The sequence below is a fragment of the Ambystoma mexicanum genome, chromosome 3q, assembly GCF_040938575.1.
Source record: "Ambystoma mexicanum isolate Mex_15411 chromosome 3q, UKY_AmexF1_1, whole genome shotgun sequence".
Taxonomy (NCBI): Eukaryota; Metazoa; Chordata; class Amphibia; order Caudata; family Ambystomatidae; genus Ambystoma; species Ambystoma mexicanum.
This window is the reverse complement of record NC_090926.1, coordinates 684,476,919-684,503,575: the sequence shown is the minus strand read 5'-3', so window position 1 is coordinate 684,503,575 and position 26,657 is coordinate 684,476,919. Positions and strand designations below refer to the sequence as shown.

The window sequence follows — 26,657 nt, the reverse complement described above, 5'->3', positions numbered from 1 at the left end:
GAACACCCTGACCATGTCGGGCAGAAAGCTCTTCCTAGGAGGCCGGTGGTGCGCCGCCTATCTAATAGGGATAGCGGGAGTACTTTCCCTCGTCAGCTAATATAGACATGTACCAATTGCACTGATTAAAAGGACCAGAAACAAGTGAATATGGAGAAAGTAAACAATAGAACTTCTTCTTCTTCTCCAGAAATCTGAAGCCGGCGATGTCCATCTATTAAGATGATGTTCGCTTATCTCAGCTGTGTGTTGTGAAGGGCTCCTGCTACCTGGAATTTCTATGTATATTTAATCACAGATTGGTAGTTGCCTTTCACACATCAGACCTTGTTCTGGACTATTAAAACAAAAAACCCATCAAAATAGGGAAAGCCTAGTGGCAGGACGCCTCTCTAGGACACAAGATTAATCTGACATGTTCAAACTCTGTTGTGTAAACATCGTCATGTCCATGAGAAAGCTCATGCTCTTATGGTCGACCGGTTTCGATGACCACTATGATTGGGGTAATCTTCTTCAGGACCTAATTGCTTTCATGATTGTCTTCACTCCATCAGTAGTCCGCGGGTGCGGACCAGGCGGCACCTCCTTCCACTAGAGGGAGACACAAGGTGAAAAGCTGGGTATTATTCCCAAATCTTTATCACTCACAATGCGTTTGGGTTAGTACTGTGCAGTTGTGTGTTTACTTATAAAAGAACCTCTTACTGGTGTCTCGTTAGTGGGACTTGCTCAATGTCCTGAATCTGACACCAAAGGTAGGGTGGGGAGGAGTATGTGGTCCAGTGGTAGGTGAAGCCATTGGAGTAGCACAGTGGACCAAGCCACCTCTCAGGTGTTCTATAGACCGTGAGGACCGGGCCACATATCAGGTGTTAAATACTCTGCAAGGGGTAAATGTATTTATTGTGAAGTCGCCCACCCAATACTGAGCGGGTTGTCTTGCTCTAGATGGAGGTGGCAGAACAATCTTTAATGCGGGCGTAGCTTCCCGCTTGGTGTGGTGGAAATTCATCAGTCTACTCTTAGGGGACAGAAGTCTTAAATATAGTATGCCGTTCTGATGGGTCAGTAATTACACACATCCCCCACTCAGTCTCCTTACCTATTGAGCAGCGTGATGTATCGCGGTTAGATACTGCTCTGCCTGTAAATGGAACGCTGCTGTAAATATCGGTGGAGCGTATCGCTCCTTCCAGAGCGAATTCCTCATATTCTGTGGTGGCGGAGAGATAGTATTAATACTTGATCAACCAGAGTGGATTGCATCAATATGACGCTGGCCCTCGAGTTTGCTTGCCTACTGCAGGGTATCACGGGCTATCACACGTCATTTCTGCTCTGTGCGAGCATACTGATTGTGCGCTCAGCTGTTTCATCATAAAATGAAACCAGTTCCTTGTATATCACCGAGAGGAGGGTATGATGGTGTCTGCGCTTGCATCGTTGTGCAACGATGCAGGCGGCCATCTTGGAGTGTTCTCATTGTCAGAAGATACAACTGTTGTATAGACCTCTGTATGGAACACAGAAGCATCTGAAGTATATCTGTAGTACTACCGTGCTTGCTGACATGTTCGTGAATTTAGTTTGAGGATTCATCTTTTCATATATAAAAATATATGAAAAGATGAATCCTCAAACTAAATACCGATCAGTGGGCATGGATATTATTGTCTTTTATGGGTGCTTGTGGATCAGTTGGAGTAATTCTGGCAGCTCAGCTTGCTGGTGGGTCTCCAGTTATGTTCTCATATACTGGTGATGTCTAAGCTACATAAATAAGCTCTTACTATAGGGTCTATAAAGGATGTCGCACATTTATAGTCACGGCATAACCGGGCACTTTGTAGTGTCCTGCATGTATCTTCTTCCATGACAAACAGGATGTGGAGTAGTTATGTGGGTAATACTGCCAAATCGTGCCACTGTATTTGTTCATTTAGGCCATTGTTGAGTGTGTCAAGCCTAAAGATCCAATTCTATTCTCTCTTAAATTGAAGGTTTTGGAAATTCCCACGCCTTCTCGGTGGATGGATCTTTTCTATGACTGTCCAAAGGAAATCGTCTGGGCTGTTCCTTCTGCTACAAAGTGTGCAGCTAGTGGAGCTGTCAATCTCCAGGTTCTTAGACAGGATTTATGTTCTACCATCTGTTTTCTCACTGCCCGGGTAGTCATTCCAACATATTTCAAGTTGTAAGGACAGGTGATCAGATAGATGATTCCCGAGCTGTTACAGTTTGTAAAGGTCTTCTGAGACCAGGGAGTCTTCCACCAGATGTCTATTTGAGTACTTCGTCTGGTTTGCCCTCACATTGAACATTGCCCGCAGGGCGCATATCCTGTCTGGGGTTTTGTGTTTTGTGTATTAGAAAAGAGTACTACCCTTTGAGATAACTTCTCCTAGGTCCGTTTTTGTGTGATATAAACGTATTATTCTAAATGGCAGGAATGCAATATTAACCAGTACGGTTCACAGTTCAGCCCTAGGTTTTTTCGTTGGTTAATTATCAACCATTTCCTCCCCATGGCCATCCTAGACCCGAAGGCCATTGCCTCCCACTATCGCCCCTGCCTGTCCAAAACACATACCTTGAGATGTCTTTCAGTCTAGCTCTATTCTTACTGAGCAGCCTTCTGAAAGTTAATGCCTTAATTGCAGCTATAAACGAGCGAAACTAGCTCTCGATGTAATAAAACTATCGTAACCAAGTGTGCCTACAGCCAAATGATTTATGCACAGTATATTTGTCCTTGAAATTATTTTGTGTTCAAATCAAGCATTATCAAAGTAAAAGGTTTTGGTTCTTGTATAAGAATTAGATCGACTTTTGCCAGGCATTGCCATAGTATGCCCATGTACTAACACCATTAGGCAGCTTTTGAGATTTTATGGCAAAGTAGTACCATGATGGCAGTATCTCAAAATTGCAGGTCCTAGGCCTACACAAAAACCCACATCTGTGAGCTTTGCCAGTGCTGGTTGGACAATTCCAAAACCCCACTAGAAGCTGCTCGCATTGGGGAAAGAGAGTCACATGAATATGGGAAAACTGAGCTCTCAAGGAAGACTGGTTCCTTTGAAAGGGCAGCAAGGCTGAGGCATAGTCGCCACGTTTCCTGCTTTCTAATGTACGTCAGTATGCCTCTACTGTGGAGTGCAGGGACAGAGGAGGAAAAGGAAAGAGAAGAGAACAGCACTAACCAATTGTAATCCAACCCTGGTCCATGCAGTCAGTTAGCAACATGGCCTTTTCACCTTGGAATTGTGACTCTGAACATTAGCTAACCAGTAATTCTAGAGGGCCCCAAGCCCATACGGCTGCACTTTGATTGGGCTCAAGTCCATCCTCCATCAGTCATTTGTCATCCAGCGGCTATTGGGAAATGTACTCTATGCCAATGAAGCCTGCAACCCAACACTGTATGACTATTTTAACCAGATATTTCCTCCTTCTGTGATGCATGTCCCGGGAGCAGCTTGAGGCCAGATGTCAGAACAGTCCCCTCCTTGTTTGGTGATGCTACCTCCGCATGCCATGCCATGCTTCTAGGATAGTTGTTAAGTCTGTGGTTATAGAGAGTGCATCTGGTGCACACGCAAGTTGGGTTTTCTGAAATACTCTGGAACCATGTTAGCGTTTAGTCTAGAGCCAATCCGTTGGGTGCCGCTTGGCGGAGAGCAGAAGCTGGGCGAGCTCACCCTCTGCTGTCTGCTTTAGCACTAAACTCCTTGCGTCTTCATACCTTGCAAGTTCAGAGGACTGCACCCACCTTCTGCTGTTCAGAGCAGTAGATGCTGCCAAGACCAGAAACATGCTTGGCTGCTCTCTTGCTCTTACATTTCACAAGCTTCTTGATGATGGGGGTGGGGGAGTTTGTTAAGAGCCTTCATGTGGCTTCCTGAGTGACCTTCACCAGAGCCTTCTGCTCTCCCTTCTACTGGGGGATTACCTGCTCAGAGATACCTTTTGATGTTCTCTGCCTTGTGCTCCACACCTGATACTCAGAATTGCAGAGCCAAGGAATCCTCTGTTGCCTTTGTTGACAGCCTCCTCGATGTGATCACACCACCAATACTTGCCTTTCTCCATTCCAGGAAGTTCACCAAACTGCTTCATAGCAATATGTATCCCTAAGTATTTAAAAGAAGAAGCGTGTCTCTTCATGCCATAAAGGAGAGTATCAGATAAGACACAGGAATTAGTAAGAGGTAAGATTTCACAGTGGTTGGGCTTCCTAAAGGAGTGGAATCTGACTCTGCTAAATGGTCGCACAATTGGGGATCAACCTGGCTGTGCAACCTGTTCAGTAGGCTCAAAATTGGCCACTTTGGACTACATACCCAGCAACGATTGTTTGCAGGAACGTGTAGTATCCTTAAAAGTGACCTCTAATGATTATAGCGACCATCCAACACTCTCGCTGGTTGTCAAGATGCCTGCTGACATGGAGACCCACATGTGTGGAGAGGTGATACCGAACCATACAGGGAACCGGATTAGTTGAAGCCAGAATAAAATTGCTAGGATGTGTGCCCCTGCATTTTCCCTGGGGTGTGTTGACTGGAGTAGCCTCAGAGGTAAGCACCCGGAGGCCATTGAATCTTGGATCTATGGGTTAGCCCATTCCATCGGTACGTACAGTAGAAAATCTGTTATGGTTGCTAAAATTGGTGGTGACAAACCCTTTGACCTAAACATATGAGATAAGCATGATGCACCGGGAGATTAGAGCTCCAGGGGTCTGTATCCCTGGTGTACCACGCGATTATAACTGTTAGGGGAAAATTTTGCACCAAGTTAAAACATTACCGCCTGCCTGAACAGAGGTCTGCTTGGCGTTATGCTGGTAACTAGGAACAGGGCTAATAGGACCAGGATGGATACTGTCCCGTCCTACTTTGATTTGGGCTTAGAGACTAATGCTCGGGTTGATTATAGCCTCTTAATTAACAACAAAATTAGAAGAGCTAAACACCTTACTCTTCAGGCATACAAGTTTGCCAGAGGCCGAGCAGGATTCTCTATAGCCGGAATTATCATGCTCTACAGGCAATGTTTTCTTCCCTCCATCCATATGGTCTTGAGGCACTTGCTATGCAGGACTTCTGCTGGTTAAACAGACTGGAAGGATTTTTTTGACGCTCCACACTGACATGATATGATTGGTTATTTATAACATGTTTAATACCCAGAGGTTTCAAAGCGTGGACCCGGGGATCAAACCTGTGTTGTCCGTGTCATCTTGCTTCCAAGGTGAGCATGTTGCCCCTGAGCTATCCTCCCGAGACTGGGTTTAGAACCCTCTTGCTCTACTGAATATTTGCGTGTTGAATTGGGCGTGACTTCTTTGAGCCCTATGGCACTCTGGGCCAGGGGGTGCTTTTATCTAAATTCTCAATCTGGTGCTGTTTGTAAACCATTAGCACCACTGTGGCAGAATTATGATGCGGAAAAGGTCTAGAGGGGTCCCAACTTTAAGACCCTAAATGAGACACTTTTTACAGAGATAAGTTGGACTCCTGACTACAGCAAAATAACGCTCTATATCCACCTGAAAAAATCTTTTGAGAGAAAGTTTAACAAGTGGGATTGGTGCAGGAATTACAACCATCTATCAACATTGAAGGGGCAAGATGCAGTTTCCCTTGTAGTTCATCTCTACTGGAAAACGCAATCTTATCTGCTTTTATGCCCTGATCCGCGATAAGACTATTCTTGTTGAAGCTACGCACAAACCAATTGCCGGTACAGTCTATCACAAGTCCTCGGTTGGGTTTGGCTGCTGAGAACAGAAACTATCGTATATGCGGATTAAAAGAAAACCTGAATCCGCCAGGCATGTCATCAAGCAGTGTATTAAACTGGGGCCTCTGTTCATGTGCAATTTGGGGGACTGGTGCATAGTTACGAGGGAATTTTAGTAGATTTATTTTGGGATTACTGTTTGAATGCAGACACTGAGCTTCATTCCAGGTCTGGCGGTAAACCTGCCGTTGATACCTGCGGCTTGCCTCCATACCTGAAAAGAAGTACTGGTGCCTGACTTCCCGGTAACAGCACAGTATTACAGTCCTGGTGGGCGGGAAGTCAGGCGCCGGTAATTTTGCAAATCCCCTTTCCCATTGAGCATGACTAAATAGGAATGGGGACCACAGAAGCACCGGCACCATTACAAAAACGGTACCAGTGCTTCTGTGAAACTCTGCGGACAGGTGCTGTTCCGGTACTGTACGAGTCTGGTAACAAGGTTGCTGGTAGGCTTACCGGCACCATTGTTACCGGACTGGCACAGTTATAATGAGGCCCACTATCTCTGCACAAATTGCCTTATATCGTCTTTGTTCGAAGTCAAACCTCTGTTGGCTGAATGAGGGGGTTTACCCCCAAAGTACGCTTATTAACATGGCCACAGGGATAATGGAGAATTGTTTGTAAGAATTGCAGTATTGGTGGGATGTTCCTCTGGGGAATAGGGCTGGAATTGGTTACAACCTTTTTGCACTGGGGCATTTTTATTTCTTCTTATGTTTCATTGTTTTTGGGTTGGAACTGTTGTGTTGGTAGGGCAACAAAATTGAGAGAGGAGAAGATTAGGGGGATTTATGTAATCCCTTTTGTAAAGCTTTTTTAGGAATGGAATGGAAAGTGTTTACGTCTTAGGATCCCTTAGGCCCAATAGACCTTACAGACTCTATGGATGGATTCTATGGATTTTATGGTTTTTAAGAACTTTAGTGAACTAATGTGACAATGCAATGTATTTTGTCTAACCATGATTAATTTGAAGTAAGTTGGGTTGCTGGTGTATGAACTGTTCTATGTGAAGTTTTATGTACTATATGTATCAGGTATGATCTTTTGCCCTTTTTATCACGGTGTTTAGTACTTGTATTTGATTCTCTACTTTGTGTAAAGTTCTAGATTGAACTAAATCACCATAAAATAATAATAATTATTATTATTATTTGTATCCCAAGACACAAGCGAATTGATCAATGGTAGACATTAATGCTTGGATAGAGGTAGTTGGTCTGAAAGGTAGAGTAGGACATCATCACAGTATGCAGAACATTTAATAGAGAAATCTTTCATAACAATGCCTTTAATACTGATATTAAGAGAAATGCTTTGAATAAGGGGTTCTAAAGCTAAAATAAAAAGAAGTAGGGATAACAGACATCCTGTTCTGGCTCTGCATGATAGATGAAATGATTTGGTAAAGGTACTATTGATAAAGAATCTAGTTGAGGGTGTAGAATATAAAAGGGAGATTAGTTTGGAAAAAGTAGGACTAAGCCCATGCCATGAAAGGTCTTCAAATAGAAAGGGCCATGAAACTCTATCAAATGCTTTCTCAGCATCCAAGGCAAGGAGCATAAGGGGGTGAGATGAATTTGTGCATGTAAAAGAGTATTGAAAAGGATCCCAGTACTGGATGAGGTATATCTTCCTTTGATGAAACCAGTTTGAGTTACATGAATTAATGTGTGATTTATACCATTGAGTTGATTAGCAATTACTTTGGCCAGAATTTTAGAGTCAGAATTGATTAATGTTGTGCAATGGTAATTTTTGACTTCCAGTTTGGGGGAACATAATTAGTAAGGCTTTTCAAAAGGATCCAGTGCTAGAACCTAACGTAAAGAAATGGTTATAATGTTCAAGGAGTTTAGGGGAGACTAAGGTAGAAAAGGAGCGATAGAAATCAACAGGGAATCCATCACGTCCTGGACCGTTGCCCATTTTAAGGTCTAGGATGGCTTTCTGAATTTTCTGTAATGACGTGGGGTCATCTAAAAAGGAAATGGCTACAGGATTATCAATACTTTTCATGTCAGAGGGGAGATAGTAATGTTATCATTAAGAATGGTTGGATCAGCTGAGTAAAGTTGAGAGTAAAATTCAAAGAAAGTTTTGTTGATTTGTTTCAGATTGGAAACTCTGATCCCAGGTTGGTTAATGATAGAAGTTATAATGGATTTTTCTTTCCTCCTTTTAAGATATGTAGCAAGTAATTTAACAGACTTTTTGGATCCACCGTAGAATTTTCTTTAGATCTCAACAGGGATGAACAGGCTTTGTTTGCATTGCATTTATTGAATTCTATGCATTTGCAATAAGGTATTGAAAGAATCTTCACTAGGGGTGTTAAAATAAGCTATTTCTAATGATTTAATGGCGCTCTTGTGATTTTTGTTCATTTTGTTTCTTCTTGAAAGAGGTAAATTGTATAATGAAACCACACAACGTGGCTTTGAAAGCATCCCAAATATTATGAATTGTGGTGTCTAAGGTTCTTAAAAGTAAATAATTCAGTAAAGAACACATTTATTGTTGGACAAAATCAGGATTATTCAGTAAAAAAGAATTACATCTCCATCAGGAAACCAGGGTAGGTTGAGGTTCCTGTTCCAGGACAGTAGGGACCGGGGAAGGTTCTGCAACTACTATAGTGCCAATTTCGGGGTAGAGGATATTAGAAGCAAGTGGAGAGTTAACAAATATATGATATATTTTGAAGAGGGATTTGTGAGGGGGAGAAAAAATAAATTCTTTAACATCTGGGTGCAAAAACTCCAAGTATCAACAAGGGTAAGGCCTTCTATAAAATTGATTAATTGTTTGTGGGATTTGGCGTTTATAAAATTAGAGTCTGACTTGCGGTCTAGGGTGAAATCACAGATTTGATTACAATCCCCACAAATAATGAGTCGATCATGATTCTTGTTAAAAAGAGTATGTTTAAATTGTTCCAATAGGATGGGTCTGGAGCATTGGGACCATAGATATTAAGGATAGTAACCATAATCTTGTTGATATTGGCGTCCATGATGGACCATCATCCGGAAGGGTCACGTTTTTCATCGAGCAATTGAAAAGAAGTTTTTTTATTGATTGATTAATTGAGCCATTTATAACGTGCTCTGGACGAGCCCATGAACCTTATGAATGAGAATAGCAACTCCTCCCTTTTTGCCAATCGCTGGTGCAATAAATGCATGCTTTACATAATTTGATTAAATTTTATTTTCTTCAATGGATTCTAAGTGGGTTTCTTGAATGCATATAACTTGTGGATTGTTGCTACCTAAATTGCTAAGGACTTTTTGTCTTTTAATAGGATTATTAAGACCTTTAACATTCCAAGACATGACTTCACCACTCATTATCATCAACAATTAAACATATGATAACAAATAAGGTGTGTAACAATAGTAATTAAGCAGCGAGTTTGTTAATAGGAATGTTGAGCAACAGTACTTTTGATCTACTGAAAGTGAAACCACCTGATATAAAGATAAACTAATTGAAGCAAATATTAGGGAAGGATGAGGGAATCACAGAAGGAGAGGGAGAGACAAAGAGAGAGCAATTGATCATTACAATGATGAATAATGCATGAGTTTATAGATAAGGGTGTGTGGCTAACCGCCATGTTGTGAGGATGTGACTTCAAAAGGCTCCTGCTAGATCCATCAATGATCCTTGAATAAACCCACTTTCACTGCAGAACACGAAGTTCAGAAAGGCACAGACGAGAGAGGAAGTACTGAGTTACCTGTGGGCAAGATTGGAAGGTGAGGCACAACTCCCCTGCTGGGATCAGGAGCGTGAGACACAACGCTCCAGCCCCCAAAGATGGTGCCTGCCGTAGTGAGGCAGATGAGCTGAGGAGCCTTGTCTGCGGCACGCAGTTCGAGTGGGCAGGTTGTCAGCTGTGCCTGCGGTCGGGATACAGTGCAGCGGATGGAGGCTTCAGGGTGAGACAACAGAGGACGGAGATTTCGGCCAGTGAGAAGGAAGAGGGAGAATCGGTTCTGTTCACACCAGCCACAACGTGCTTGAGAACTGGATGCTGAGTTGTGAGGGGCGCGAATCACTGAACAGCTTGCTGCTTAGCGATGTGTGGGCACTGCCGCGAGGAGCAGCATGATCGAAAACTGACAGAAAGTAACTGTAGCAAGTGAGCCTTTCAACTGCAATTGTTCCCACGCTGCAGCTACGACCTTGGAAAGTTAGGACACGAGAAGGCAAGAGAGGATCAGCAAAGAGCCCACGACCAGTTCCTATTGATTTTTGATGGCAAACGGACATGCGCAGAGGTGCAACTAGGCATCATGCTGTGGGGGTGCAGCAGAGTAAGTGAGCAGTTGTGAGGTGGAGGGGAGAGCTCCAGCATGTAAACACTGTGTGACTGCAGTGCAGAATGGAACACCTCCATTGGCCTGCCGGTGATGGTGCAGAGCAGCGGAGTGACTGTAGGGCACCTGGTAAAGAGCGGGAGGGTGCAGGGGCGTATAGACATGGTTAAAGAGTGCTGGGATTAGCAACCACATGCTGCAGAGGTCTTCTCCAACCAAGAGCTAATAAGAAGAGGGACCAGCAATAACACAGTGTGTGGCGGGGAAGCGTGGAAGTGCACAGCATAATACACCACATTGAGGCAGTACGCTATATCACAGGAACAGTGCATGAAGAACCTCCCTTGCTCCACTGCCTGGGGCTGTGCTAATAGTTCATCGGTATCCCTGCCATGAATTGAAAGGGGAGATACACCTGCGCTGGCCAGAACTGGTCCTCAAACATTGTGATAGAGCATTCACTGCATACAGCGCTGGTAACCAGAGGACATTAATGTTGGAGACGCATAGTGGGACAAATCCTGAAGAAGACAACGTATGTTAAGATAAAAGAGAGTGATATCAGCACATTGAGGAGAGCATATATGTCGGGGAAGCAGAACAGAGGAAAAGGCAAATGGATGACAATGGAGGAGTTTGCGAGAAGGGATGGCAGTGCCCGAGCCCAGCTGCAGCAGTGGCGGTGGGTGTACAGGACATCGCCCAACGGCCACAGCAGAATGAGGGATCAATCTTAGCTGCCATAGCAGCCTTAAAAGCCTCTCTGGAAAACAACATAGACTGGTTATAGTCGATATGGGCTTACTATGGCAAGATGTTCGCTCCAAAGCTGTCAGGCTGGGTACAGCAGAGGTCTAAGTACAAGAGAACAAGGCGAATATAGACACAACTATGGCTAATGTGACACAGCTTGTGGACAGGATGAAACTCCTTGAGTGAAGAGTTGAAGACACAGAGGGGCGGGCGAGGATCAACAATATATGCATACTAGCATGCCGGAAGCAGAAGAAGGACTGAGTGGCTACATCAAGCTAACATGAAGTATATGCACATTTACCTTGCTAAACTTAGAGCTGTATATGAGGGAAAGGCACTTTGTTCGAATCCACGATGGAAGCGCAAGATTGGATGAACAGAGAGGGAGCAGCACCCATCCTGGAGAGAAGTGCTGGACGAATTGACGTGATAATATTCACATGATGCAGGAGCAAGGAGTCGGTTGCAATGTGGGCGCAATCTATGCACAAGGAGCAGGAAGGCCTCCCAAGAGCTGAGGCGAGATGGGTTACTCAAAGTCCTCAGACAGCTGGCGTCATCAGCATTTATATAGACAGTTTTATTTAGAGTTCATGTTGTACGGTACTCGCCGCCGCACATTGCCTGTGGAGGGAGGCGGGAATGCGAGCAGTAGACAGGTCTGAACATGCCACTAGCTGTTGGGCCACTGTTTCTTAGTTTGAGGGGGGAGAACATTGTCCTTTCATATATAGGTTTTGGTTTAATGGTGGGAGGGGGTTCTAGATTTTCAAAAAGGAATGTACAAGTGAGTTCTGAAACGTTTTGGCAATGGGTTTCTCTGTCGCTAAGACACAGGGAGAAGAATCAAGGGTTTGTATGGAGGTGGGAGGAGCAGAGGCGTAGCCAGGATTGTCTAGCACATGGGGCCTGATGCTAATGTAGTTGGGCCCACTGCACTGACAAAAATTTCTGTAAATGCCCACACAGCGCTGCTGAGTGGGCATTTACAGATTTTGGGTGGGCCTTGCCCCTCAGGCCCTACCCTGCCTACGCCTCTGGGGAGGAGGAGGAGGGAATGATTGTGGGACTGCAGGAGACGGGGTTACTAGATGGTAATGGCTACAGGGGTTAAAATTGTGACTTGAATGTTCTCGGATTGAACAGTTATATTAAAAGACTGAGGGTACATACATATTTGCGGAGGAAAGGGGTGGGCATAGCGCTACTGCAAGAGACACACCTCTGAGCTGAAAAACAACGCGCCCTGGCAAATAAATGGGGAGGGGTGCTGATAGGTTTTCCATACTCCACGTATGCAAGAGGAGTGGCAATTTGGGTAGCACCCTCAGTTCCCCTTAAAATCCTGGGGATGAGAACTGACAATGAGCGTAGGATGGTCCTTGCATATGGTTTTTTGGAAAACCGAGAAGTGTGTATAGTCTGCACATATGCACCCAACCATGATGCAGGACCCCTTCTTTAATTCACTTTAACCACGTTTGACCACATACTGGTGGGCAATGTGGATCTGGAGTGGAGGACTTTAACTGCATGCTGAACCCTGTGGTAGACATATCAGATGGGAAGCAAAAGATCAGAGCCCCTCCAGCGAAGACTCTGGCACGATTGCTAGATCATCTGTTGCTTGGTGATGTCCGGAGGTCGGAACATGGACAATTATGAGGGTATTTGCATTATTCAGCCCCACACGGCATATATACGTGTATTGACTACCTTTTCACGGGGAGGGAAACACTTGGAGAGTTAATAGGCTCTGATTAATTGCTGAGGGTCCCATCAGACCATGCCCCTAGATAGTGTAGTGGCAGGGACTCATGTACCAACCCCCGATCCCAGTATAAAAGATGCATGCAGAGAGGCTACAAGACGGAGTGTTCTGGGATCAGGTGTTGGACAGTATAGAGTTTTTTTTTTTTTAGAACAACAAGGGAAGTGTGGACAGAGCGGGCACATAATGGGAAGCTTTTAAAGTTGTACCGAGGGGAGAGGTAATGGGACGCATATGTGGGGTAAGGAAAGGCATATTGGCAGACCTTTAGAGTACAGAAACAAATAGCGGAGGAGGAACACAAATAGTCTGTGGGCAGGGATCACGGGGAGCACTGATAAAATTGAGACAACAGTGTAAAGCGCAGTGGGAAAGGATGGGTAGGTTTGACTATGTGAAATGTACAGAAAGGGTGCATGGGGAAGGGGATAAACCGGGAAGAATGTGTGGCTGTGCCAAGGGGAATAGAGGAGGGAAATGGTCTGTGCAATTAGAGATGGCAGGGTTAGATGCACAAGACACAAATAGATGTGAACATGGTGTTTGCCAGATTTTATGAGTCTCAATATAATCAAGAAGAGGATGCAGATCATTCAGAAATATATGAAACATTGGCAGATCTTACCTTGCCAAGCCTAAAACAAGAGCAGTCAGAGTTGTTCCATGCTCCACTGAAAATTAAGAAACTACAAGAGGCTATCAAGGCATTACCCATGCGGACGACACCGGGGCAGATGGACCCCTTGGGAATTTAATAGGGAATAGATGGAGACGTTGGCACCCAAATTAATTTAAATGTATGAAGAAATGTATGAGAGAGGTACGTTGCCACAATTCCTAAGGTAGTCTATTATTGTGCTGATTCTGAAACCAGGCAAACACTTCTGGAATGTGGATCATATAGACCCCTCTCCATGATAAACACAGATTGCAACATCCTCATGGCAACACTGGTGCAAAGACTGAAAAAATTGGTAGGTGAATTAGTACACCCAGACTGGCTCCCTGTGGCTGCAAGGATTAAGTTCAAAACCCGCTGCTTTGTCCAAAAGGCCTTCTGTGGCCTGGGGCCTCAATACCTGCAACTTTCTCTTCCCAAATAGATTCCTTCTTGAGCTCTTCGCTCATCCACCTCCAACTCCCTCAGGGTCAGTCGCTTCTCCAAGCAACGAGTTGGTGGTAGATCTCTTTCTTCGGCTGGGGCCTCCCTCTGGAACAGCCTCCCTGCCTCCTTGGAACTTGAGGAGAATCATCTCGGGTTCAGGAAACACCTCAAAAAAGTTCTCTCTGCTGCTGCTTTTTCTCCTCCTCTCCCCTTTTGACTTCCTGGCTGAAACTGAAACTGGACTGGTTACCTGGCCTCTCTCTGATCTCGGGCCCAGGTCCCCTCCCCCACCAATCACACACCTGCACTGCCTTCCTGGCAACCCCCTTGGGGACTGTTTTCTGCATCCCTACAGTCCCACTACCAGAATTTACACTGATGTCTGCACTTACCCTTGCACTTGCCAACTGCTGGCCGTACTTCTATTTATTGTTATTTATCCTTTTATCCCATGTACTGCACTATCCCCTCCCCCCAGCTTCCCGCACTTTTCCCTTTCCCACTTCCCATGCACTTGCGCCATCTGAATGATATCTGGCCTAGTAGAATCGGTGTCTGTCATCCCCCTGGTCCCCCTCCCTTGCCTCATCGCGCCTTGAAACACTTGTGTATAGGCGCGTTATAAATGCCATATCATATTATATCATATCAGATCAAATGTGGTATGTTCTGGTGAGGAATACTTCTTGGAACTTACGGAGTATACACTACATTATTGAATGTACTACATGTATGCAGGAAGAATGCGCCGTGGTTTCCCTGGACGCAATCAAAACGTTCAATTCAGTCAAGTGGGAATGGCTATACGCTACTTTGAGACGCTGTGGCATAGGACTAGTGTTTCTACAATTGGTACTGGTGATCTATGTGACTCCGCTAGCTAGGGTGCGGATGGGGAAACATATTTACTGCAGCTGGGAACTTAGGAAAGGCACAATGTTATTCGTTTTGGTCTTGGAGCCGCTTGCAGAGTTTCTACGTACAGAATATGGAGACGCAGGCATCACAATATGAGGAGTATTGCACGTCATATCGATGTACGTGGATGACATGCTGCTCTGTCTGAGCAGGCCGGAGGCGAACCTTCCTTTTATATTAGACGTGCTGGACAAGTTTGCAGAACTTTCGGGAATTAGGATCAGTCGGGAGAAATCCTGCCTGTTACTGTTAGTGGTCCTGAGGGCCCTGGATGGCAAACAGCTTCCAGAACTGGTTGTAAGATGGTCACTGCGTTCATTTAGATATCTGGGAACTAACATATGGCACAACCTAGTGGACACTAATACATATAATATGCAGAAGGTTTTGAGAGGACTTGAAAAAACAATGCTATTTTGGGGGAAGCTGCCACTAACTTTGGCAGGCAGGGCAGCACTGATTAAAATGGTGGCGCTACCTAGGATATTGTATAATTTGGTTAACATCCCATAGAACGTGCCAGCGTACATTTTTCGCACACTCAATAGCTTTGTTAGAGAATATTTATGGGCAGCCAAGAGGAACAAAATAGCACTGAATACACTGTGGGGGGATACGCTGAAGGTGGGATACGTGTAGCTGATTTTGAAGCATACTATGTAGGGGAACAGCTACAGTTTGTCATTGGTGGCTGTCGTACGTGCCACACTAGAGAGTGCTTTTTGCAACCGTGGATGGAGCCCTTTTATTTGAAAGAAATATTATGGGTGGATGAAAGGAGTCTAGGGAAGACCTCGTACTTGGTAACACATGGTAAGAAAATGTGGAGAAACGCCTGGAAATTAGTGGGAGTTGAGGACACCTACTCCCACACATCCCCTAGGTATTGATAGCGAATAGACACCGGGCAATGAGGGGGTGGTCAGAACACAATGGGAGAAGGGAGTGGCTATGGTAGGTAACTTGATGGAAGAAGGGAGGTTGAAGAATTTGAGGATTTATGAAAGGACAATGGAATTCTATGGGTGCAGTTTCTGACGCACATGAGTATGGCCAGACTGATTGTGGAGAAAAGGCAGGAAGCCCAGACTGGAATAGTGAAGGATAGTATGCTAGAAATCATGTATGATGTTACAGAGGGGGGCCATGTTGTCGCGACTGTATGATCTGCTGATGAGCAGTCGAGTGCGGGATCGATGCAGATACGAGCGAGGTGGGAAGAGCACCTTGGTGAGGTATTCACCGATGTGGAATGTGGTAACATACTTCTTTACACAAAATGGGTGTCAGAAAATGTTAAGCGTAAGCTGATTCAATTGTATGTCACACATTGCACATATATGACATCGCACAGGATGTCACAAATCCCAGGCACAGATAAACAGAGCTGTCCCAGATGTTCCGCGGAGGAGGCGGGACTGTTCTACATGTTCTGGACCTGCCCCATATTCCAAACATTCTGGGCGGCGATGGTTGATAGAGTGGCAAAGGGTGGAGGAGAATTGAATGGGTGGCAGCCTGAAGCTTGTTTATTAGGTATGTTTTCACGAGGGCCAAGCAGAAGGGCACAAAATTGGCAGGTGATACAACTGACGAAAATGCAGGACCTTATTTGTATATCGGCCATTTGATGGATAGCTATGGCCTGGAAATCGGCCAGAGGTCCCAGTCTTGAAGCATGGTGGGGGGATTTACGAAGGTGGGCAATGGCAGAAACAGTGGTGTGGCATAGGGCAGCAGGCAGAGGCCAAAGGGAAAGGAGTAAAGATATGCTGGCACGGAATATGCTCATAGAGGAAATGTTTGATGGCAGAGAACCAGTACAAAGCTTGCAGAGTGATAGGTAAGAAGGTAGCAAAGGGGAATAGATTAAGTCAGGATGGCCTCGGAGTGACTAGTTGAGAGTGTGGAGAGGGGATGAGGCAGAGGAGTGCAAGGTAAAGGATGGCAGCTCACAAACTGAGACACAAGAATGTGACTGTACAGGAGTCAGTCAGAGAGACTTATATGGCTTAGCTTGCAGGGCCCCAGCACTGGAAAAATGCATGCAGTGTTTTTGCAAAGACTTCAAGATTTGGGGATAGAAGTGTTATACACCCCAGATAACCCAATCAGGGCAGATAAACACTTTGATTCACTTTGGTAATGTGAATTGGAACTACACTCAATGTTTGATTGTTTTTAAGGGGGGAGGTGGGATGGGAGGTTTAAGGTGTGTGTTTGTTATTACTATGCAAAACAATAAACACAAATGTTTAAAAAAAATCATAATAAACAAGTGAACAACAGTATTTATGAATGCGAAGTCAACCGATTGGTAGGAGCTGCCATAAGAAGGAACTAGACAGTTCACCATGAATCAATGTGCTAGAAGGAGCAGATGAAATAAGGATTGTATGGTGGGCCATATTGAAGTAGGATTTGTCAAAAGTACTACCAGGATGACCACATGACCGGCATATGGTAAGAAGATATGGAATTACTTAGTTGAGGATGTTTCTTCATGGTCGATATGCTTAATCGGGGATCTGGATTTGTCTCTGTATTTTTCTGGATTCTCTAATACAGTAGCACTAGGATTGAGTTCAGATTTGTTTCAGGGATGATGGAGTCTTTCAGGCTTGAATTTATGTCAACCCATTAAATTGTAGGCGTGTAGAGGATGCTGAGTAGTGGAATTTAAAGCTAGTATGGTCGAATAATCAGTTAGAGTATCCATCTCACAAGACTAAAGGGATTTAATGAGGGCATGAAGGTCATCTGGATTTAGAAATTATTAGGTGATACCGCAAGGTGGAGTAATCAGCATTCCTGCTGTTTCAAGTACACCATATTTAATGTCTTAGTTCTTTAGTGCTGGCCTTAAGTCTAAATATCTTTTTCTTATGTCTTGTGTGGGTTTGGAGAAGTCTGGGGAAATAAAAATGTTGTTGCCTTGAAAATTTAGAGATGAGAGTTTTTGGGCAGTAACTAAAATGTTTTGGGCCTGTTGATGTCATAACAGGCAGACTATAAGAGGTCTAGGTGAGTTGCTGCTGGAGGCAAAATGAGGTCTGATTCTATGTGCCTGTTGAAATTAGAGGGGAGTTAAAAAGGTAAGGTTTACAATTTTTGGGAGCCAATCAGTAAGAACTTTGATGGGGTCATTTAGTTCAGCATTCTCTGGAACCCCATACATTCGTACATTTTCCCTTCTGTTTCTGTCTTCACGGTTGGCAAGTTCAACTTTTAAATGCTGAATTTTACTGTGCATTTGTTCCATGCCTTCTAGTCTATCTTCAGAGAATGATACACACTCTTCAATCTCTGCCAATCTGGAATACTATTTTTGAAGTAATTTTTAAAGGAGTTGAAGTCATCCTGAATTATCAAGGACCTGGAATCTAGGACAGAGATGGATGAATGAATGTTAGAGAGTTCAAGCATGATTTTCTCCATCCCTTTATTGAAATTAGACAAGTCTGCAGATGAGGTATTGAGATTTTGAGCAGCCCTTTTTAGCCAAATAAATGGAAGTTCAGTTAGTTTTATCCAGCAAGCTAATTTCTTTAAATCTCCTTTTAATTGGTATTTATTTGCAAACTAGGAAGTAACATATGAATATAGAGGCTGCAACGCCAGAGCCAGTTACTGGATGTCAGGAAAGGGTGGCCTACATGAAAGTAAGAAACAGCGTTCCCCAGTAACGCGTCATGCCTCGTCCTTTCCTCATGGGGTGCAGCTTTATGTGCTGTAGGACTTCAGCAAAGTGAAGGGATAGTGGTAGAGTGATCGAGCGGTAAAGCAGCTCACTCTGTGTCGGCGAACCAAAGCCCCAAGCTCACTGACCCCCACAAGCTTACCGCACTGAGTCATTGCTGGTACAGAGAAAGCGGGCTCACTCCAGTGCCGGTCTGACACGGGGCTCCGCGTATCTAGCCAGGAGCAAACGCTGGTCCTCTCGGAGGAACGCTGCTACAACATAACAGTAAATAGTAATAGAATTGTAACATACATATACTAAAGTGTATTAAATCATGTTGGCAGCATATTATGAAGGAAATGAAAGGTGCTGCATCCCTTTATTAACGGAAAAAAGGCCAAAATTGTAGGTAACGTCTAGGAGCTCAAATGTCATGTGGCCATCTTGTCTTGTCCCCGGCCATACCCTCAACCCCCTCACCGATTAGGGTTTTGTTGTATTAGAACTTAGCAAGCTTGCACATATTTATGGTAAATCAGTTTTTAAGTTCCTGATTGTTATATGCACACAGTTTCCCTTGTTTAAATTAGACGTTAGATTACTGTATGGAACACACCACAGATGTTATTTAATCCGTCCACTTTACTGAATTGCCTTTCATTATTTTTATTTACATGTATTTTCTTTTGTGCTCTATCCTCATTTCAGTGTGCAGCATGCATGTTTTGCACTACATGTTTCTGTAGATATTTCTTTTATTTGATTTACACTGTTTAGTCAATTAGTTTTATTTAGCTCTAATTTCTAGACAAGGCCTGAAAAGACAAATGTCAAAAATCATTCCATGTTACTTTAAATGAGAAGATACATAGGAGGAGTTGCAATCTACTGTGAAATTGCAACAGGTGAAACCGGGAAAGCTGAGCTCAAATCCCAGCGCCACAACCTCACCAAATGATTTGATCCTGGTGAGCACTATGCTTTACTTTCACCAGCTGCTAAAAATGTGAGCATCGGGAGTTGGTTTTCGTTAGGTGTTCACTATATCAACAGCCTCACTCATTCAGTTAAATACATTGCAGTGTTGCTCCAGAAATATAGTAGTTATAGATAACACGGCACAGGCTGAATTGCTTTTTAGCCCACTCATGACAACATTGGCTGTGTTGTTGAACCATGGTTCTCTTAAGGAAAAGTCCAATAAATGATGGACTGTTAGGCAGAAACCTGTGCAGTTCCCTTAGGGACCACTGCAAAAGATTTAAGACTACAGGTGTTGGCAGTAAACCCACTTGGTAGCAGTCTGTACCACCCAGATTTACCTGGTAGCTGTGGCTGAGCAGTCAGACTTCCCTCAAGAAGAGTTAGGCAGTATGCAAAGTATACTCAATAGGCACTCAGATACAATAATACAAGCAAACACTGACCAGAGCTTTGATATCAAAGTATATAATTATTTATTTAAAAACACACAGTTGAAACACTCCAGCACTCTTATTGTAAAATATTCTAAACACAGTTACTATTATGATATATACACCCCTTTTTCCCTATTAGATAAACCACAGTAAAACACCACTTATTTTCATACAGAGGTGAGCGCTTAACCAGATGGCACTCTAATAAGTTTGTGAGAAAGGGAGGGAAAAAGACAGAATATGAAGAGGTACACCACTCTATGATTCAGGAACACTGTTAGCAAGGCAGAGAGCAAAAAGTCACTGGTGAGCCAAAGTCCAAAGGCTGGGCCCACTCTTAGAGGGAGCAGAGCACAAATGCGCCCAAGATCACACAGTTACACTAGGCTTAGAAAGTCTTGCAGAGGGTTCAAAAAGAGTTTAGAGAGGCTTAGAAAAGTTTAGCCAAGGTGCCCCAGGCTAACCCAGGTTCGAAAGCCGGGGGCTAAATCTACCCCGTACAGTCGGTAGCAAGGGAAGCCAGGCGGGACACGGTACCTTAAGTGGGAAGGATCCTCCAGCGGTGGCAGTTGGTCCTGGTAGTGGGTGCAAGTTGCCTCGTTGTCCAGGGGAAGAGAAGATCTCGACTTGGAGGAAAGATGAAGGTCGTTGCACTACCAGGGAAGAGACCAGCCCTGGAGTTTTCTGGTTAAAGGTGGTATCTTGGTTTCGCGGTTGTGGTAAAACGTGGTATCCCGGTTGCCGGGGTGCTTGGCACGGGCAAGGCGGCCACGAGGTACGTCGGGAAAGCGAAAAGACTGTGAAACTGGTTATCCCCACCAGTCAAAGGAAGAAGACTCTCCGGCGGGAGATCTCCTCTGTCGTTGGGAAAAGTGGTGAGGCAGTCCAGCAGGGTTCCACCGGTGGTGGTGTTGTGGCAGGTCGGCTCAGCTTCTCCCTCGTCGGATTCTTAGGTCCTGTGGCGACTTCTGAAGTTCTAGTCCCCAAAGCCCTGCTTTTATGCAGCAAACCCCCATTCACTCAGCCTAGCTGTCACTCAAACATGCTAAGTGGTGAGCCGGCCGGCTCACCACTTGGGCCAATCAGGATGGAGTGCAACTTGAGTTGCCTAGGCAACTCAGTCCAGGGTGCCTAAATTCCCCTCCACCCCTCCTAAGTACCCCAGACAGAGTGGCACTACTTTGGAGGGCTTCTGTAGAGAAGCCCGCCAAAAAGTGGAACAAAGGGCTCGACTTGGGTTGGAGTCACAGAAGAGAACACAAACGCCATTTTAGAATCAAGTTTTGGCAAAAAATACCAACCGGAGAATTAATATTAATTAAATAAACCGGCAGTATGTTCGAGGCTACCGTAAATAATTAAATAAAGATAGTAGCCTAAAACAATGGGAAATCCCATAGGAAAATATTCGCGGTTGAATATAAAAAGTAGTATCCACTGCCACCAGCCAAAACTCGATCAGGGGGGACGGAGACGTGCCCCCTCGACTAACAGACCCTGGGGCAATCGAATTGCCCCAGCCAGTACGTCCACAATATGATGGTTTGTACTGGTTATGTTCAGAATTTAAGACTAGTAAAGTCAATGGTGACTTTACATGCCCTGGGAGACAGTAGTCAGGCCCAGGGTATGGAGTCTATACTGGGGGGTCACTAAGACACCCCTGTGTCACTGCACTGAGGGTGCTGTGTATCACACATCACAAAAACACATGAAACCCTATGGAGTAAAAGACCCCATAGCCCATAAAACACTTCTAGATTCAAAGAAACACACTCAAATCATGTCCAAGAGTGAGGGTAAAAGAGTCTCACTCTTGGCAGGAGAAAAAAATAAACCCCAAAAATCCAGCAAAGCTGCTGGGGGACTCACTAGGTTAGGAAATTCAGCCTAAACAGATAATTCCCCCTAACATGGACTATTACAATATTTGGTGAGTTGTGGAGTGGCAGCTTCCATGTGGTCTGAGTGTACAAGAGACAACACATAGAATTGAAATGTTTGTTGCTTCCTGTGGGAGAGGGGGCTGCTGTAATTGGGTTTACTTGCTCTGTCAAAATGTTGTATGTGGAGGTACAGAATTTAGGACCAGGGAACCTGGCTTACAATGCTAACTTCCCAACATGAGTAAAGTTGTGTCAACCCGGGCAAATCATCATATGCTTCTTTGTTTAGGTCCACTTATCGGGCAAAATTCAGTGCCTAAAACAGTAACACAGTAACTACTATAAGCTTTAATAAATACCTAAAACAGGACTATTCAGCTGTACCTTGTGTTTTGGGGTGGTTGAATTATCAGTGCTGTGCTATGCACAGGTTTCCTCACTTCCTTGAATGATTGCTTATACAGAGCAAGATTTCTAAGCATAACACTGGCCACACTTAATGTGGATGGACATGGGCTCCAAACGCAAAAAAGGGTGGAAGAGCTGATAGCAACTCGGAGAGAGAATCACTCAAATATGCTCCCGATCTGGGGTGCTGTTTGGTCTAAGTCCAGTGCTCATCATAGTCATGCCATGTATGCGGGACGGTAGTTCACATTTCAAGGGACTCTGAGCCACTCCTGAGGACATGATATACTCAACTACTGGATTATTCACTCATAACGTGATAATTCTTATTGGTCGCAGATACAATTTATTGTAGGAAAAACTGATCTCTAACGTGTCAGATTGTGTACTGCTCACGGAATATCCTAAAACATAAAAATATGATACATAGCTTTGCCTAAATCCATCCATGATGGATCATTTCACAGAAGGGGAGGCCTTGCACCCATTCTGTAGGTGAGCAACTTGCATGCCATCTCTGATCAGTATCACACTGCTTGCATTCACAGTCAGACCCTCGGTTGCTCTGCTCCTCAGACAGATCTCGTGATGAGCAGCATTCATGCATTTTTTTTTGTTTTGGCATAGAAGCTCGTCCTTCTCTTGGTAGCTACCAGTAGTATGGAGGGCTTGGCCAAACACAATAATGTGCACAATGTATAATTCTGTAGCAGGGAAGTTTACCTTCTATGTTACACCTTGCTGATCTGCTGCAGGTTGCAGCAGCATGATAAAGTAAAACCTTGAACCACATTACAATTAGCACAAGAGTGAAAGACCTGCTTCCATCTTCCTAAATAGTGTATTGCAAAAGGCCACATATCACTGGAATTTGCGGAAATGGGCGGCTTTGTTTGTGTGGACCACTTTTGTGTTGTTGTTGTGGGAGCCTTTTTTTGTTTTAGATTCCCTGGCTTATTTCTTGTGGGAGACTTTTTTTTTAGCTGCCCTGGCTTGTTTCTTTTCCCAGTCCGACCCTGACCAACCGCTTTCATAAAATAAAAACATTCATTCTGATGGTCAAAGTTTTACTTTACCTAAATTGAATCAATTGAACCATAGTGCCAGAATACAATAGTTAGATAAAGTAATCCCCTTGGAATCATGATGTACATGTGATATCTGTCCACAATGGTACCATACTTAAGCCCATGTGATGGAATAAAAAACAAACATGTAGATATTGGCCTGAGGAGAGATGTCTTTAGGACGAAACGTGTAGAGTGGGGATATTGGTTAATGTATTCGCTCTCTTCTCAGACGAAACGTTCAGATAAAGAAGTTCTGCAGGATCATAAAGGTGAGAGGGAGGAGGGTTACTGTCTTGTTTATGCATTGCAAGCCGGAATCAACATCTGCAGGTCTTTATTTTGTGATGGTTTAGACACAATTAGCACTTTCTTGTATTTAATATGCCAGCTTGAGGCCACTAAATAGTGCTATGGGAGAAGAGGAGAAAGGGAGGGGACGGCAAGAGAAAGGAGGAGTGGAGCCAAGTTAGCATGTGGTACACACCCAGGCAAATAGTTTTCCCTGATTCCCAGAGTGTGTCCACAAATTAAAGTTAGGTACTGGAAGGGGAGTTGGGTCAAGTGCCAGCGGCAGGACACTTACTATCCAGAGAGAGTGGAATTCTTGGAGGACTAGGGCATCAGGGTTCGAGGCAGGTCACTCCTAACCCCACGGGTTCTAAAGGATAGGCCATGACAGTCTCCTAACCCGGGGGCAAGCCAACCATAGCACAAGGGACAAGACCTGCCCTAGTCACCGCACCATGGGTCTCTGCTCTTCAAAGGACTGCCAGGGGTGTGTCGAGAGGTTGCAGGACAAATACCTCTGCTTGGCATTTAACAGTATTAGGTGCCTGTTATACAAGGGTAGCAAAGGCAGAGGATTAATGAGCCAGGCACTCAAAAGGTGGGCATAGGAGTGCACAGTATGTTATGTGACTTCGGCACGTGGGTGTGCCCTGTTATGCCCTGGCTGTGTAGAGAACACAACTGGGTTTCCAGTAGACCATTGTGTGGCTTAGCCTGCAACACACCAGTGCATTACAACAGTGAAATAAACGCATAGAGGCTGAGATGACCAGAAAGCGTAGATCTGTCTATCAGGCAGTCTATGTGTATGGCTTTGTGTAATGCATGAGTGGCTCATTGAGGGTTGTGGAGGGAGGGTTTGAAATGGTGCATAAACCAAGTAAGTACTTAGGTGGTACCGCACTATCAACATATCAATGGCACTGGATATGTAATAACTATGCAGAGAAGGTTAAGTCTGGTACACAAGTGAAGCCAAGAAAAGTCCTGACATTCTTACAACCAAAGGATGAAATGTGCCAAGATGATATTCAGCAGTAAACATGAACATGTGCTAAAGTCAGATACTAAGGGCGACTCCTACATGCTCAGGGACGTGAAGGCCTTCAATTGGAAACTCTCACACTGAATTGCTTCGACTTTCATGTTTTTTGGACTCCTTCGAGCATGAAAATGTAATCAGAATGCACTGAAGAAACAGGATCGTGACCACCACAGGAAGGGGCTGGTCAGGACCTGGAAGAGATAGTGCTGAAACAACAAATGTCAGTGTGCAAAGAAGACGGCCTGCTTCAACAAATGACGAGAAGCCATCAAGACTCACATGTATCTCAGCTCTGATTCCCGTCTCACCAATACCTCCCGGATCCGCTCAATTTTTAAAAGCTCGTCTTCGATGTCATCCACGGTTGTCGTGGAGTCAGCCATGGAGACGACATCAGCATCTGCAGACAAGAGAAAACAGAGAACAAAATTAACAATAGAAGCTTCCGGAGGTCAAAATGGCCGTGAACTAAAGGGTACGACGTTCCCTTACTTTTCACAGAAATTAGCCACTGTTCCCTTATCAGAGCTGAAGTCCTAAAAGGAAAAGTGGTGGGACTGTGACACACACACTGGGAAGTGATGTCACAAGAAGTGAACATCAGAGACACTTAATGGTGTCCTGCTACAGACTTCATCTGGGATTATGGCTAAGCGTGTCGCCATTCAAACGCTCAACCAGGGTTTGAGTTCGCGCCACTTAGCTGCACACTTTGTAGAAAATGTTTTAGTTTTGTTAAATTCCTTAAAAACACAGAGTGGCAGCATCTGTCCTCTCAAAAAAGGGTTTTATGAACCATTGCATAATTCTTTTCGTCCGCCTACACTTTCAGACTTTTTTTTAACGATTTTGCACTTTTTTTATGGCAAAATGCAGGGGAGACGCTACAAACCCTCCACTTGGTACCCCTAACCCACACCCCTATATACCTTAGCCCCACTTACCATATTCATTTTTCCACAAAGAAAAGTGCAAAATAGAACCTCAAAAAAAGTGGTCGGACGCTGTCCACCCAGGTAGTCCCTCAACTTCAGCCCTGCATTATGTGCCCAGGAGCACCATTCCAGGAAGGGCATTTTTTTTCTTCTCATTTACTGGGGATTCGAACCTGGGCCCTGCTGGTAAATACTGCGTTATATCGCAGGTGCTGGATTGATGTTGTTTATTTGTATAGTCTGCATCGGACTTAACGCCCATTATATCCAAGATGCCACACAGCTCTGCGTTTGTCTTATACCATTAAGCATGCATTCCTGCAGACACCCTTTCTATACAGGTAATGGGGGTCGGGCTGCCTATAATCCCGGGCATGTCCCTTAAGAGTTGGAAATGGTGGCTGAATGGAAGAGGGGGTTGCTTAAAGCTGCATGCTGTCAGGAACAATGATAAACAAATGGTGGTCATTTAAATGCATTTTCTTTCATTGTGTTTTCCTCAATCTTGATAGTACTGTTGTAAAACACAGCAGTGTGGGGGTGGAGGGGACGAAAGGAAGGACCCAGGTATGGGGTTTGAGTTTGGGGGGTGACTATGGGGTCAGTGGTTCCACTACTATTTTTTCACTTTGTCCCCTGGAAGCTTCCCAGCTAGGTCGAGATTTATGCATCTCATACATTAGGTGCTGGCATGAAGGCAGAAGCAGATGCTGTATGCCTAGAATGAGATGGTTATTAGCTGGGTGGACATTGACAACCGTCCCTAGAGGTGCCCAAAGGTGATCCAGCACCAAAATAAAAGTCTGAAAAAAGCTGATAATCCAACTAAACCAAAACTTTGACCATCACCAACTATTTTCATGCTACAGTGAAGATGGCGTTATAGAGAGCAGGTAGAGTGTGGCGCATGACGAGATAGAGCAATTTAAGATTTAGGCGTTATTGGATGTTTCACAATTGAGAATTTGTATCTACTCAGAGGAAAAAAGGGAAACCCAGAAGGGCCAATACAAAAGCAGCTTCATTGTGGAAGATTCAGAGTGGTTGTGCTACTCTATTCACTGAAGGCAAAAGACGTGGACTTCCTCCGATGCTACTCGAGAGCCTGGCACACAAGTTCCAGCTGAAAGTCAGGTCTGTAGATGCCACCGAAGGCCACTAGGACCTTGGCCAAGAGAGTTGGGCGCATGTCCTGCAAGAGGGTTCTTTAAAACATTTCAGTATGGG

General features: G+C 44.4%; 1 protein-coding gene across 1 annotated transcript in view; it reads right to left on the bottom strand.

Annotated features, from left to right (window-relative positions):
* Positions 1-26,657, bottom strand: part of LOC138582885 (bMERB domain-containing protein 1-like) — a 544,844-nt gene that overhangs the window by 255,050 nt on the left and 263,137 nt on the right. The window contains exon 2 of the mRNA XM_069654591.1: positions 24,775-24,895. Within this exon, the coding sequence (XP_069510692.1) occupies positions 24,775-24,895 (121 nt within the window). The remainder of the gene's footprint in view (positions 1-24,774; positions 24,896-26,657) is intronic.